This window comes from Diceros bicornis, unplaced genomic scaffold (assembly GCF_020826845.1).
Source record: "Diceros bicornis minor isolate mBicDic1 unplaced genomic scaffold, mDicBic1.mat.cur scaffold_312_ctg1, whole genome shotgun sequence".
NCBI lineage: Eukaryota > Metazoa > Chordata > Mammalia > Perissodactyla > Rhinocerotidae > Diceros > Diceros bicornis.
The window spans coordinates 378-16,393 of record NW_026691185.1 but is presented as its reverse complement, the minus strand read 5'-3'; the positions used below and the strand labels follow the sequence as shown (position 1 = coordinate 16,393).

The following is a 16,016-nucleotide window of genomic DNA, read 5'->3' as shown; positions in this document are numbered from 1 at the left end:
CAGGTAGGTGTGAGTGTATTTTCCGGAGGGGATTGCTGGCTTGGGGTGGGTGAGGCTAAGACCAGTAGGAAAGTGTCAATTGAGAACCAGACCGCAGTTTGGGGTGGGCGATTCGTCATGGCGAGGGCCCCACAAATGAAACTGAAGATTCGGAGACGCCCCCTGCCCCATCTCCCGGTTGGCTTCCCCGACCAGCGCGGCCCACCTCGCTCCTCGCCGTTCCACCCAGCCCGGAATTCGGCCTCCACTCCCAGACTTCCTGCCCCCGGGGGAAGGAGTGGGTCTCAGGAGTTTGGGCAGCAGTGGAGGGGTGCCCCAGCCCCTCCCCACCACTTCCTTCAGCGGTCAACTTCTGAGGGATGTCTCTAGCTGGGCTGGGGCTGCCTCCTGGATCCTCCCGCGGAGCTGGAATCGGGGGTGGGGTCCCGGGGATCAGGATGGGAAGACAGAGGCCCCTTGGGGCGGGGCAGGCACCCGGGGCGCGGGAAGCGGCCCTCAGCCCGGCACCCAGCTCTGGTTGGGGGGCGGGGCCCCGGCCAGGCCGGGCGGCGGCGGAGGCAGGGCCGAGTCGAAGTTGAAGTCCATTTCGTCGCTGTCCATGAAGTCGTTGAGGATGATGGACTCGACGTCGCACTCGAGGCTCCCGCTGAACATGTCGAGGTCCAGGTCGGCCGGGAAGCGGTCGGGCGCGGCACCCAGCGGCCGGGCAGCGGCGGCCGCGTACGGCCCGGGCAGCGCGTCCAGCAGGAGGCCGCCGGGCGGGGCCCCGAAGGCGGCCGCATGGCCCGGCGGCGCCAGGCCCGGGGCGCCCGCCTCGCCGGGCAGCGTCATAAGGCTGATGGGGTGGGCTAAGGCACTGCGCGAGGGCACAGGCGGCGCGTATGGGGCCGCCCCCTTGCCCGGGTAGGCGGCGGGCGCGCCCGCCAGCGCCAGCTCCCCGGGCGCTCCCAGCACCGGGCCGGGCCTGGGCGCGGGCGGCGGCGGCGGCAGCAGCGCGGACAGCGCCCCGGGGCGGAAGGGCGCGGCCGCCGGCGCGAAGCTGGCCTGCTTGTTCTCCTGGATGGTCTGCATGGGCAGGCGGCGCAGCGCGCCCAACGCCGGCGGCCCGAAGCCCCCGCCCCCGCCCCCGCCGTAAGCACCGCTCTTGCAGCCCCCGAAGTAGGCGGGCGTCCCGGCGCGGGCCCGCGGCCCGTACGCGTCCTGCGCGCCGTCCAGCAGGGCCTCGGGCAGCCCCGCGCCGCCGCCGCCGCCGCCGTGCAGACCCAGCGGGCCTCCCAGCTCGGCCAGGCGGGGCAGCTCCCCCGGGCAGCGCGCACCCAGCGCGGGCGACAGCGCGCTCGCCGGGCTCGGGTACATGAGCGGCGACGATGGCGCCAGGGCCTCCAGGGCCTCGTCGTCCTCCAATTCGGCCGCCTCCCCTAGCAGGGGTCTCCCGCCACCGCGGAAGTCGGCCCGCGCCTCATAGTCGTCGCTGGCGTGTGAGGCCGGGCTGGTGGCCCACTTGGCCGCGGCAGGCAAGGGCCCCGGGGCTGGTGCGCTCAGGGGGGCTGTCGTCGGGGCTTCGCTCAGGTGCCTGCAGCTGCTGCTTCTTGCTTGCCTTGCCTTTGATGCACAGGAACTTGGCCCCGTTGTCCATGGACGTGGCCCTGCGCCGCGGGGTCTTGCCCGTCTTTCTGCCCTCGGGGTTCAGCATCCACCACGAGCTCTTGCCGGTGCCCTCGTTCTGCACGCGGATGAAATGGGTGTGCAGCGACAGGTTGTGCCGGATGGAGTTCTGTGGCCGGAGACAAGGACATGGGTGGGGGAGTGGGAAGTGAGGAGGCCGTGGGGAACGGGGATGGGGGAGAAAACAGAGAAGGAGGTGAGAGGATGAGAAAGGAGAGAGCCAGAAGGGAGAAGGGGGCAATGGAGTTGGGGGAACAGGTGTAAGTCCCCAGGTCGGACTAACCCGAACACCCATCCTCTCCCCCGCTCCCCACAGGCACTGCCCAGAGGGTGGGACCCGAGCCTTGGGCCTGGCCTTTCCCGGGAAGCATGGGCGAACCTGAGGGCGACTCTTAAGGGGCCTGCAGCAGGGGAGCAGGACCCTGTCTCCCCAGCTCAGCCCAGCGCCGCCTGGAGCTGGCCAGCCTGCCAGGGCCCCCGGACAGATTATGTAAGGGCTCATGCCGCTGCGGCTCATTTGTCTGCCCCCCTCCCTCCCCAGCCTGGCATGGTGCCAGGAGCCCGAAAACCCAGGGCTCCAGAAATCAATCTCTCGGTGACTGATTAAGCCCTGTTTAGAACTAATTGCTCTTTCATGTGTGGGGAGAATAAATTACCTGCTTTAATTTCGTGTCTTTAAAATGCAACTGCAGGTAGAGAAGACTGTTAACCCTTTGCTGGGAGGGCCTGGCCAGGGAAAGCAGAATAAGCTGGGGGTCCCCAAGGTGGCTATAGGCCCGAGACTATGCAGAGATTTCCCCCAACTCCTCTGAGCTCCTGGGACCTCCACAGAGGACGTGGATCCCAGCAAGCCCCTCAAAACACATCCACTGGCCGTGGAGACCTCAGACCCCACCTCTGCTTGGTGCCCACCTTCAGGCCAGCCTAGCTCTCCAGCCTGCCCTTTGGGCTGCAGCCCACCCTTCCCTCCTGACCCACCTGAAGCAGAGTAGCTCTGCCCTCAAAGCCCCTTCCGTGGAGCCTTCACAAAATCCCCACAAAGCAGGTGGCGTAATCCCCATTTACAGACAAGAAGACCAAGGCTCAGGAGGTGAAGTGGCTTCCCCAAGGCTCCATGGCCCTTTCTGCTGTTCCTTCCTACTTCCCTGAGCTTCCTTTTTGCCACCCCTGCATATCCTCTTCTAAATTTCTACTCTGCCAGTCTCTAGTGATCCCCATGTCACTGCCTGCTTTTGCCAAGAAGGCAGGGGAGTCCACAGCTCCACTGACCTGGCTCCCCTCAGGAACCTGGAGGAGTAGGACTTCTGCTGGGCCTGCCACGCCCCACCACTGGGACCTCCCACCTGGTGGCCTTGACCTCCCAGCTTAGTAACTGCTGCAGAAACAGCATGGGCTTGGGTATCAGAAGGGCTGGGCAGGATGCCTGGCTCTTTTCAGCCACCTAGCTATGTGACCATGGGCTGCTGACTCAATCTCTTATGAGCCTCAGTGAACTCTGAAAAAAATGGGCAACATTCAATAACCACTTTCGAAGGCTGTTAGATCATTACCTGAGATAATGTGTGTGGGTAAGTGTTTGGTGAACCCACCAGGTGCTCATAGACGTTGGTTAAATCCCTCACTCTGGCCAGAAGACCTCACCTCTTAGGTCACCCAACAGACCTGCTCTGTCTCTACCTCCTTAATATCATACCCTGAGCATAACTGTGCTGGGCACTAACAACCCGGGGAAGCTGGCATTACCCCATCTCATGTACCAGGGAGCGGAGGCCCAGAGGCATGATGTAACTTGCCCACAGTCCCACAGGCAGCAGTGCTAGGTACCACTCCATCCAGATCTGCCCAGCTCATGGACCTGCTCTTAACTCATTAATCCACCTGTAACCATAACCACTGATCCATGAGGGCTCTCCCTCCCGCCTCCTTCCCACCAGTCTCCAGGAGGAGGGGTCCTTTCTGCTGCCCAGGGTATGCTCCCACCCCTCACCCCCAGCTCCAGGTACTGCCCTGACTCTTCAGGGCCCAGGCTCCCTATCTCTGGCACTTTCTGGTCTAAGGAGGTGACAGCTGGGGCTCCAAGGCCCCTCCAAGCGTTGCCCTGCCTGGCTTCTCCTGGGGCCCTGAGAGGAGGGGAGCTGGACCCCCAGGGAGTGGTGCTCCCTCAATTAGATACCCCCTTCCTGCTCCCGCCCCTGCACCTGGCTCCCCAGCCCCTCCCTCACACCTGTGTTCAGGGGACTAGGAGGCCTCAGTTCTTCTCCCCTATGGAACTCTCTGGCTTCCCAGAAGCTCCACCTCCCAGCTTCTCCACCTGGAGGTCAGTAAGGCAACACGTCTTTATCAATGTCCCTATGTGCCAGCCTGGTTCTGAGTGCTGGGGGGGAAGGAGGAAGGACATTGCCAAGTACCAGCACCTACTCAGAACCTGCCTGTTCAGACGTATAAGCGTTAAACTACTTTATCTCACGTGATCAGTCTGTCAAACTCCATACAAGTCAGGGATTGTGATCCCTATCTAAGGATGAGGATAGTGAGGCTCAGAGAGGTTAACTTAAGTTGCCAAGGTCACACAGTTTAAGTGGCAGAGCCAGGTATTGATTTCAGGTTAATCTCACCCTGAGTCTAAAGGACATCACATTCCACCACGGGAGAGAGAAACGAGTCAGAGAATTTCCAAAGAATCTTAGGAAGCCAGTACTCCAGTGCTTCTCAAACTTTCCATGTAAACTATCCCTAGAAGCTGGCAGCATGGAAAGACTGGGGACATATCACAAGGTCAAAATTTCCTATATGTCTTGTGATTCGTTTGTAGAGTTCAAGTGAATTTTGAATTGTACTTCATAATACGTCCAAATTTTCTGAATATAAAAATAATGTTTTAGATTTTTACCAAGAGCACATGTTCTGAGCCTAGGAAGGTTTGCATCCTTCCCCACTCTGTTTCCTGCCCAGCCAGGTACCCCTGGGAGCTTGAGCCCCAGCCTGAAACAATGGCTGGTCCAAACCAGAGAGAAGAAAGGATTTGCCCAAGGTCACCCAGGACCTGGTGGTAGAGCAGGGATTCGGGCCCAAGCCCCCTGACCCTCAGCCTGGGGATTGATCCATTCCACCAAGCCTGACCTGGGGCAAGTCCCTCCTTCTCTCCAGCCTCAGTTTCCCTACCAGTAAACTGATGAGATGGGCCATCTGTACTCTGGGGACCTTTTGGATTTGACACTGAAAGTTCTTAGAATCATCCAGCCCAGAGGTTTTCAAACTTTTTTTCAAAGTAGTGGAACTCTTTCAGTTAATGGAATCTAATGCAAAACTTGAGTGTTGCACACTCCAGCCATCAGGGAGTGGGGGTGGGGGCACCTGAGGCCCTGCCGGCTCAGCACCCTCCCTTGCACTCGCACAGAAAACCAGGCCCCTGGGGAGAGATTCTGCTGGCCAGATGGATGGGGCAGAGAGGAGGCCTAGAGGAGGGCGATACCTTGTCCAGGGTCACCCAGGGAGGTGGCCCAGAGCTGCACAAGGACCTAGGCCCTCACTGCTGAGCCAGGCTCTGCACCAGGTGTACACCAGGGCTGTGCCCCACGAGGGAAGCCCAGGCCCTGCAGCCCAGGCTGGCTCCTCAGAGCCCAGCCACCTGGTACCGATCAGACCTCCCGGCCAACATCCAATGGCAAGCGCAGATCACAATTCACCCACAAGGCCTCCTGGGAGGCCAGAGGCCACAGAGGAGGTGAGGGAGGCAGAGGAGGGAGATGCTTCTGCCAGGCAGCAGTAACCAGGGCTCCCTCTCGGAGTCGCCTAGCAACCCGCCACCACAGCCCGGCCCCAGCATGCCCGCGCTCCCCTGGTGCCCAGAGCTGGGCCCGACTTCTGGGGCCTCCCATCTCCCATACCTCCATGCAGGCCTGGGGCAGGTTCCCAGGGGAGATAGACCTTCCTGATTCAGGGCCTCAGGAGACCCTCAGCGGGCAGAGGGAACGGAGAGTGGGTTACATTCCACACCCATCCCACTCTCCCTCAGAACCTGGGCCAGGGAGGCCAGTCCCCTGGGGCCTCACCCACCAGGGAGAGGAGGCTGGCGCAGGGCAAAGCGCATGCGCTCTGGTGTTGGCTGCGGATCCCAGTTTTGGCTCCAACACTCACAAGCAGTGCGACCCTGGGGCAAGATGCTTTGAACTTCCATCTCCTCACACAGCTACCTGCTTCCACCCTTGCTCCCCTGCAGCCCTCCACCACGCGCCAGCCAGAGTGGTCCTTCAAATAACCCGGATCACGTCCAGTCCTGCCCAGAACCCTCTGACGCCCCCATCTCACTCAGAGTAAAGAACAGAGGCCTTGCCATAGCCCACAGCCCCTCCATGACCTCTCAGACTCCTCCCCTAAATGCTGGATCCCTCCCTCCTGCTCTGAAGCTGCGAGACATGGTCGCACCTTGGGGCCTCTGTCTCAGAGAAACACTGGGCGCCCAGACACCCACGTCGATCTCTCATCTCCTTCAAGTCTTTCTTCAGATGTCACCTTCTGCAACGAGGCCCATCCCGACCACTCTTAACAACTGCTCCTCTTCCCTGCCATTTCTGGGCCCCCTTACCTTGCTCTACATTTTTCTAAAGCAATTATCACTGTCTAAATGAATATTTAATTTATATATATATGAATTAATAAATTAATATATGTTATATATAAATATATAATGTATTTATATTCTGTATTTATTATTTATTGTCTGGTTTCACTATTTCATGAGGGATTTTTGTCCATTTTTTACTGTACTCCATGTGTTTGATACATACTAGGCGTTTACTAAATGTCAAAGGAATGAATGAATGAATGAGAGAGTAAAGGGGGAATACTGTGTTGCAGGGAGAATTAATGAGACTGGGCAGAGTAGCTGGCACATGATATGAGCTTCTCCAAACTGGGCTGAGAGAAGGGAACATAGTCAGAAGGAGAGGTAAGCATGGGGTGGAGGAAGTCAGGAACAGTGTGATCCACAGATGGAACCGCAGAGAGCAGTGAGGGATTCTGTGAGAGGGGAAGAAGGCCTCAGAGGGTGAACAATGCAGCTGCCCACCCCAGCCCCCCACCTTGCTCCCTCCTGCTCCCCAGATAGACCTGAGTAACCTAGGGCTTGCTGGGGCCAAGGTTTCTTACAGACTGTACCACCTGGGCGAGAAGACACTCCATGAGCCCCAGTGGGAACAGAATAACCTCATCCTTGCTGACCGTGCTTCCCTCCTGGACAGGGTCTGATCCATTTGATGGCGCACCTCATCTATCCAGCAAGACAACCCCATCTATTCCCAGGACACCCTTCGCCCACGAGCAGTAATGCATTCATCTGACAGCACAACCCCATTTATCCAGCACACCAGTCCCATTTATCCAGCAAGTACAACCTCATTTGCTAACAGCACTCCATTCACCTGACGGGCCCCCTCATTTATCCAGCAGGACACCCTCATTTATTCTCCAAGTCGGAGGCTCTCCTTCCTCCTGTGGTGTGGCTGTGTTCTCTGACAGTGCAACCTGACTGATCCAGCAGGACGTCATCTCTCCTACAAGTACACTTCATCCCGACAGTACAACCTCATTTATCTAACAATGCAGCCTCACCTTGCCTCCAAGTACCACCTCATTCCCTGACAGTACAACCTTGTTTATCTTCCAGTACAACCTCATTTCTCCTCCCAGTACAGCTTCATTCTCTGATAGCTCAGCCTCATCCAATCTTACTTTTCCAGCCAGAGCCCACCAGATCTCTAGGTGGGGAGAGGGGAGTGTGGAGAGGAAAGGGGTTCCACCATTTGCTGTCTCCTGCTATGACTATGTCCAATCTCCCCAGGCCCAAAAGGGCCCACAGCCTTTGAGTTCTAGGTTGCGTGGCCCAGCCAGTGCTCCACCATTGCCCCACCTCCCGTTTTGTCCCCTCTAGGGCTAAAGAGGGCCCACAGGATGGATTTCCTCCAGCTCTCCAGGATTTGATTTGTAGCTGTTGCTGATTTCTGTGGCATGGATACTGCCATCGTAGCCAATTTTAAGCTGCCAGCATGACGTCACTGAGCGCAGAACTGGGAAGAAGTGTGCACGATCGGCTCTCATGAGCCAGTGGAAGCCAGCTCTAGCACACCACCGCCACGTGCTTCAAATACTGAGGCAGGAGAAGGGCACCACTTACAATATGACAGACCCAGGCTAGGTTCTTTGATACATTTCTTCTTTTAATCCTGATAACTGCCCTGCAAATAGGTAGTGCTACTTTACAAAGGGGGGAAACTGAGGCTCAGGTGGATTAAATGACTCCTGAGGCCGTGAAGCTGGGAAGTGATGGAGCCAGGTCTGGGTCTCAGTGTGACGGGGGACACTGCCCCCCTGCCCACCTCAGTGTCCATCCCTGCCTTGGTTCTCAAGCCCAAGCTTCCTGGCTTTCATAAGAGACAGGAGACCCAAGTCTTGTGCCCCTCACCCACCACAAGCCCTGTGCTACCTCCTGGCCTCCCTGGCACCAGGCGGTTCCAGGACCCTCCCAGTTCAGTCCCGGGTCTTGTGTCCATCCATTCAAGCCCGAAGCCAGGTATGGACACCTCTCCAGGTTCTATCACTGTCCAAGGTTCAGCCCAGCCCCTCCCTCAGGAAGTTGACCTGCCTACCCCATGGGGATGATGATCTAGCTCCTCCCTTTAATGCCTCCCTGAGCAGACACCACCTGTGGGGCTATGTGAGCGCTGGATCCCCACCATGACTCCCATTTCGTCTCTCCCTCCTTCCTTCCCTCCCTTCCTGCAGGAACAAAGGTCCAGGGCAGTGGCTGAAATTCCAGCTTCACCCATGGAACCTTGGGCCTCCCCTGGAAAAGAAGGTAACAATCCCAACATCCATAGATGAGATCCCACATGTCATGAACCTCAACCCCTCCCTGTCTCAGAGCCCCAAGAGCAGCCCCTGTCCCACCCCTTACCCCAACCCCACTCTGGGGCCCCAGTCTGGCCCAGGAACACACACCTGTCTCAGACAGAGCCACAGACTCTCCGGGGGTCACTTGCTCTGCTGCCTGAGGTGAAGCTGTGGTGCTTCACCTGGCAGAAAGGGTGACCTGGATGACCTCAAGGGCCTGAGGCCACGTGCAAATCCTTGGTACTAGTGTCTGTAGTGGAGGAGGGGTAGAAGGGCAGGTGGTGGCATCAGGGCCGCAGGTGTCAACAGGTGGGTGAGCTTGGGGTCAGCAGTGGAACAGAAGTGGGCAGCCAGGGGGTAGGGGGAACCAAATGTCCCAAGCAAGGCATGAGTTCAAGGGATAGGCCCTGGCATCCCCCACCCCTACCCCAGAGACAGCAGAGCCCACACACCCAGCCTGGGCAGCAAACAAAGCAGCAGCAGAAGTCCGAGCTCTTCCCTCAAAAGCCTGTGGCTGCTCATCACCCACAGGCTTGGGTCCAACTCCAGACTGATACTCAAGAGCCCTCTGACGCTCTCCAGCCTCATCACCTCCATTCCCTTAAGCCCATCTGGGGCTCCAGCCACCCTGGATGTCTCACACCTCCATGCCTTTGCACTCTGTTCCCTTTGCCCTTCCCTCCCTCTCTGCTCCACCAGTTCCTGCTGCTCCAACAAGGCTAGCTCTGTGGCATCTTCCTAGCGCCCTCTGCAAGCCCCAAAGATAGCTGCTCCCACGTCAGTGCTACTACAGAAATCTAACTGCACACTGGAGTATAACTGTCTATGAGTCTGCCTCCCCACGTGAACTTTCTGGGGCAACCCTTGGCTCACATTCAGTCAACCATAGGATGGAGCTCTCAGCAGCCACAAACCACTCAGGCCTGGCAATTCTGTGCAGTTTCTGTTCAGCAAAACCTCAGGCCAGAGCTCCAGGCCTTGCCTCCTCCATCCTGGTCTCCCCTCCCGTTCCTGCTGCCTCTGCCACCTCCCTCCTTTTCCTCAGCACTTCCTGGCTCCTCCAGAGAATCCAGCCAAGTGAGGAAGCAAAGAAACTACCATTTACTGAGCGTTCACCAGGTGCCATGCACTGTGCTGGCACTCAGCAATTAAAACCCTATTGAGTCTTTGTGACAACCCTCTGAGCTGGTTTATTATCCCTATTTTACAGACGAGCAACTGAGGCTCCAAGAGACAAACTGACCTGCCCAAGGTCACGTCGTGTAAGTGGTGGTGCAGGAATTCACACCCAGGGCCCTTGCTCTTCCTCCCACCCTGAGATGCCTCTAGGGAGGAGCCCAGGCCTGGCAGAAGCTCCAGGGTGGGCCTGGGGTGGGGGTGGGGGCTGTCCGCAATGGCTCAGCCACACCTCCACACTCTTTCCTCCTTCATCTTGGATTAAAGTGGATCCCTAAATGCAAAGCCATTCCGGCTTCTCCCTGTCTCTTCTCAGTCGGAGCCCCCTCCCTCCCTCAGGCCGCACCTCCCCACACCCCTGCCCTAGGCCTGGAGCAGCTGCGGTGACCTCACCCAGCCCTGCCCTGGGCCTGGCTCTGGGGAGGGCCCAGCAGCTGTGCCCCAGCCCTGCAGGCCGGCTCCTGAGGGGAAAAAAGGCAGAATGGGCGTGGTGCCAAGAGAGCCATCTGCTCTCCCAGGGGCATGGCCACCCGCGCAGACACTGGCCTTGCCCCAGGGGCCGCCCTTGGCCCTCTGTCCCCATGCCAAGGGGCTCCAGGAGCCCAGGGCAGCCCACCCAAACTGGGCACCAGCCCTCATCTGCCATCTGTCTTCTCCTGGATACTGAGAGGTCCTTGCAGGACATGTTGGAGCACGAATGTCCGCTGAAAAGGGACAAGTGCTCAGGGCAAGTTCTGGGTCCAGAGGCCAGGGGCCAGGGCTAGGTGTACTGAGCACTGCCTTCCCAGCCCCAGCCTGGCCAGGCTAAGAGCCGGAGATGCCCTGGGGGAGGAGGGGGCCTCCATCCCCTCACATCTGCTCAGCTGGCAGGTGCCTCTGGCAGAGGGCAAGCCCCTTCCCCCACAGCCCCAGCTCAGGTTACAGAGGAGGCAAGGCCAGACGAGGACAGGGGGAGGGGACAGGAGGGGTGGAGAAGGCATCACAGCTTCCCAGAGTCTTGGGGGAGGGGAATTCAGATCTCTAGATAGGACTCAGCCAGAGAGGGAAGGGCCATGCCCAAGGTCACACAGCCTCCCAATGGGCAAAGGGCAGCAGGCACCCAGGGGCAGGCAGCCCTGGGTTCAAGGGTGACCTTGAGCAAATCACTGCCTTTATCTCTAAAAATACAGAGCCTAAAACCTGGCTGCTTGCCTCCCAAGGCCATGGGGAAGGCTCTGGAGGCTAGAAAGCAGCGGGTCAACCTAAGGGCAGGACAAAGCTTGGACATCCTGAATATCTGACACCTTAGGGACAGAAAGGGAGGCATTAGAGGAAGGACCCCCTTTCCCGCAACACGCACAAGTCAGTGTCTTTTAGGGATCAGGGCCCAGGGACCCCCACCTGACACAGCAGTGCTGGTTCCTTTCCTTTCCCAGAGCAATGAATAACCGTCATGTTATTTCCTGATATCTTGGGGACAGTTGCCCAAGGCCACACACAGGGTGAGTGACAGAGCTATGATCAGCTCCTCCCTGCCTGTGTCCAAGACCCCTAACACCACTCTGCCTCACCTCCGGGATCCTTGAAGCACCAAAGGGTGCTGAATGGCACCTCAGGCCTGGCATCTAGGACTCTTTGGGCCTCCACCCTCTCTCGGGCTCATCTTCTCCCCTGGACCCCACTACCAGGCCCACACTGGGTGCCAGCGCCCGCCTCTCCCCTCGTCCACCCTCCACACCACCGTCAAGGGATTTTTCTGCCAGAGTAATTCCCCATCCCCTACAGCTTGGAGTGCCAGCTCCCCAGCTTGGCATTCAAGGCCACTAACTGTCAGGCCTCTGCTTGCTTCTCCAGCCTCAAGTCCTGGTGGGCTCTGGCCAACACAGCCAGACTCTGTGGGGCTCCTAAAGAGTCCTGAGGGTTGACTTCCTTTATCTGGTTCCCTTCCTCTACCTCCAAACACCTATAGATCATTATCTGGCCTTCCACCGTGACCCTGAGCAGTCTTTATCCTGAATCAAAATCTGGAGTCCTCATCTTATCTCCCCAGCTTGACTTGTGGGCACCTCAAAGTCAGGGAGCCAGTCCCGTTCCCCTGAGCAGCACTGCAGTTGGTGCCCAGTGGGTGTAGGCCTGGAGGGAGGAAGCTGCCATCAGCCTTGGGGCCTACAGATGGGGTTGGGGAGGGGGGTGCAGTGTGGGACAATATCAGGCTGGTCAGGCCCTGTTTTCAGGGAGCTCTCTGAGAAAGGGAGCCAAGGACCCCAGAGCCACGCCCCAGGCTGGAAGCCTCAGGGCCAAACTCCAAGGGAGAGCAGAGAGGCAATGATGGGGCTGGAGACAGGGGTGGAAGCGGAGGCCAGCTTGGAATGTCTTGGCCAGAGCAATGGGCTAGGCAGGAGTTAGCCCTGGGGAGTTTCATTTCTGTCACTTACAGTGGGATACTGTGAAAGCCACTTTATTTCTCTCAGCCTTAGTTTCCTCATCTGCAAAACGGGGACAGTAACAGTACCAGCCTCACAGGGTTGCTATGAGAATTCAAGGAAAGCATGGACGTAATGGCATAAGGCGATTGAATCCTGAGCTGGAAGAGTGCAGTGTGGCTACAGCAAGGGTCAGAAGACGGTGAGTGATGTGGCTGGAGAGGCTGACTGGTGCCAGGTGGCCAAGGCCTTGAGTGTCACGCTGAAGCCCCTGGACTGGATCCTGTAGGAACAGCACTGCACTGTACACGTGCTCACGTCTCCTCACCAGATGGGGAGCCCTCAGAGAGCAGGGGCTGTGACGTTCAGTTTCCTCACCTTTCTAGGTGCAGAGAGGCTTCCTGAGAATTTACACCATCAATTCCCCTCCCTCCTGTGGCCAGAGGCTCTGAGTGGCACAGCGTATCAGCCCTGGCTGCCAGCTGCATTCTCTCCATCCACATTCTATATGGCGCGATTCCTAAGACGTGAGGGATGAGTGAATGTGTTGGGGATGGGGGTCAGTCCCTTCAAGCTGTCTGCATGGGGTTCAAGTCTCTGGAGGATCCAAAAAGAGCGAGCAGGAGAGGAGTGGGCTCAACCTGGGCAGCCTGCTTGGAGAAGAAGCTGGTCCACACTGGGGGCAGCGGAAGGGAGGGACAAGTGGAGCCTGAGACGCTACCATCTAAGGCACTGCTTCAGAATCGGACCCGTGACTAGACAGACCTGTTAAAATATAGATTCCAAAGCCCACCCGCTGAGAGTCTGATGGAGAGGGTCTGAGATGGGGACTGGAAACCTGTATTATCTAAAGCCTCTGGGTGACTCTGATCATCAGCCAGGTTTGCCAACAACTAAGGATTTAAGGGAGGAATTCTCAGGGAGACACAGTGAGTTCCAGAATCACCTGGGAGGCAGGTCTTTGTTCCAACCACCCAAGACCCCGCCTACTTTCTGAGGGGTGTCCCAAGGGATCAGTCCATGAGTCAGTAGCTGCCTTGGTGAGCATGTGACAATGACAGTGGGTGTGGGTTAAGAACTCCAGGGCCAGGTGTAAAGGCGACAACGTGAGGGTGGCCTGAGATCAGAGGCTGCAGGGAAAGCGGGAGCGAGGGTAGGGTCTAGACAAGGCCAGCAGAGGGCCCAGGGGTCCAAACAGAGCAGTTTGGGCTTGCTTGGCTCCCAGGGGAACTGAGGAGCCCTAGAGCGTTCTGGAGCATGAGCAAGCCTTGGAGCAGGAGGGCTGGCTGGTGTGTGGGGCTGAGACTGCACCAGCATCGGGACATGGGGAAACATGGTAGAAACAGACAAGTCTGTGTCTAAATCCAGGCTCGGCCTCATCCCAGCCATGCTGCCTTGGCCAAGTGACTTCATCTTTCTTGGCCTCCATTTCCTCAACTGCAAAATGGGGCTATTAACACATAGCTGGCAGGACCCAGGGAGGATGAAATGAGAGCATTTATGTGAAGTGTCCAACTAACTGCCTAGCACCCAGACGTTAATTCTCTTCATTCGTGTTCCCCTTCCCACAAGAAGCACCCCTCCTAGAGACCAGAAAGGTTTCTCTGCAAAGAGGGAGGCCCTGGGGGGAGGGTGTGGGAGGCCCCTCCCCCACACACCACCTGGCCCCCCTCCCACCTCCACATATGGGGTGGGGGTGGGGAATGGCAGCAAACAGCCAAACCCTCCCAAACAAGAGTTGCTTTCCATGGTAACCAGGGTGCCAGGAGGAAGGGGGGCGCTCCAGATCCAGCTATCCCCCTGAGCGCCCTACTCGGGCCCCAGAGCCTCAGCTAATGCCCACCCAACACCCTGCACACCCCATCTGCCCGCTCTGGGGGCCAATTGGGACTGCCATGAGCACTCCTGTCATTGCGCCCAGAGTACGTTTGCCACCTGGGTAACGCCATGGGCAGGGTAGGCATCTCCAAGCAGGAGCCCCAAGTTCAAGTCCATCCACACCCACACTCACACGCTTCCACCCGTGAGAAGTCCTATCGGTACTTTGTGCCGGCCATGCCAACTAACCCCTCGTGGTTCCCGAACCAGAGGATTTGTCAGTCACAGCGCCGAAAGGACCAGAAACCGAGTTAAGGCCCTTTGGACACTGGGGAGAATACCAAGGACCAGAATGCAAAGAGCTTTGCTCCAGCTCACACACCTGGATCAGGTTCCTACAGGTGCTCTGTCCACCCCTCACCTACTCCCAACTCCACAGCTCCAACTGACCCCAAAAGGCTGAACTAGGACACCCTGAGCGATGCTCCAGGGAGATGGGCCTCTGCCGGGAGAAGGAAGGACGTCTTAACTTTAAGACCTGTCTAGCAATAGAATGGGCAGTCTCAGAGGTCAGAGATCATGAGCTCTCAGTCACTGGGAGTGTGTGAGAAGGGACTGAGCTGAGGAAGGAGGCATGGAAGGGGGTGTTGGGCTCTGTGACTCCCCACTTCCCCTAGAGACCCAAAGTCTGATTTGGAGGTGGGAGGAGTGGGCACCAGTGTGTACCTGCTTCCCAGGTACCACCCCCAAGTTAGGAGGCAGGCCCACAGGCTGCAAATAGGCAAAGGGTGCTGGTGAGTCAGTCATGAAATAGGGGGGAAAGTGAGGTGAGGAGGGGGCTCCCCCTGCTATGGCTGCTGCACCTATATCCCAGAGGCTCACATCCATACACACAGTCCATGACCACCCCCTCCCCTCAGAGGACACAGAAAGAGGGGCTTCCACAGCCCCAGGACCCCATGTGGTGGCCACCACCGGCTGCCACTCAAAGGACGGAGAAGGTGGGCTGCAAGGAATAATCCTGTGCCCTTTCAAAATCCAAACACAAGAGCCCCCCTCCAGCCCCAATGGTATAGAAAAAGCTTGAGTTTTGGGGTCAGAAGGGGGTTCAATTTCCAGGCCTGCCACTTCGTAGGGATGTGACCCCAGGACAAGTCACTTCTCCACCTGGGACACAGAGATGCTAATACCCACCCAGAAGGATGGTGGCCAGGATTTGATGGGATATGCCCTGGGCTAGTGGGCATCTCCTTCCCAGCCCTCCCTCCTCTCTGGTAGAGCACCCCCACTCCAGCGAATCCTGCAGCTGGAGTCCTCAGGGCACACAGAGAGGGGGGCCCCAACCCGCAGAAAGTGGGGGCTGGGGGGGTGCTGAACTTTCAAACCCGCAAACCCCCCGCGCCGTTCATTACCTTAACACGAGTTAAAAATAACCGTCTCATCTCTTTAAATTAGTCTGTCTGCAATTACCGCCTGGCACGACGCTGCCCGCCATCGTCCCGCTGGAGCGGCGCCAGGTGGCAGGCGGGGCCCTCACCCTGTCTGTCGGTCTGCCTGCCTGCCTGCCTGCCTCCTGGTCCCCCCTTCCCCCCTACAGCGGCACAGCTACCCCAGGGGCCTCCCGGCGCCCCGCCTCCTGAGCTCCCCAAGTTGCGCGAGGATGGGGGCCAGGGCGGTGGGGCTGGCGGGAGCGAAGGGGCCGGCGGGGCGCAGAGAACCGGGGTGGGGGCTCCGGAGCACGGCGGCGGGGGAGGGGCGCCGGGAGGCCCAGGAAGCCTGAAGGGCCCGCAGCGCGCCAGCGCTCGTGGGTGGGTGTGAGCAGGTGGCCGTGGGAGTCTGCCGGGCGTGCCAGCAACTGTGCCAGGAGCGGCTGGCACGGGCTCGTGCCCAGGAGGTGGGCAGCTGCCAGCCCTCCGCTCGTGCAGTGCGGGGGGTGAGGACACCCCCCAACCCAGGCTCACACCGCCTCCTCCCGAACCCCCACCAGCCCTTGGGGCTGGGGATCCCCGGAGGACAAAGAAGGAGGAGGCAGCCCTGCTGGAGCAGGCTGGGGGGAGGAAAGAAGGG

General features: G+C 58.6%; 1 protein-coding gene across 1 annotated transcript; it reads right to left on the bottom strand.

Annotated features, from left to right (window-relative positions):
- Positions 1–331: 331 nt before the first annotated feature.
- LOC131402845 (forkhead box protein O6-like) lies at positions 332–15,444 on the bottom strand. Its single transcript, XM_058537365.1, is given in 4 exon segments — positions 332–1,539; positions 1,541–1,774; positions 10,123–10,190; positions 15,420–15,444. Coding segments are annotated over 4 exon segments (1,371 nt in total). The 3' UTR covers positions 332–495.
- Between the last annotated feature and the right edge of the window lie 572 nt (positions 15,445–16,016).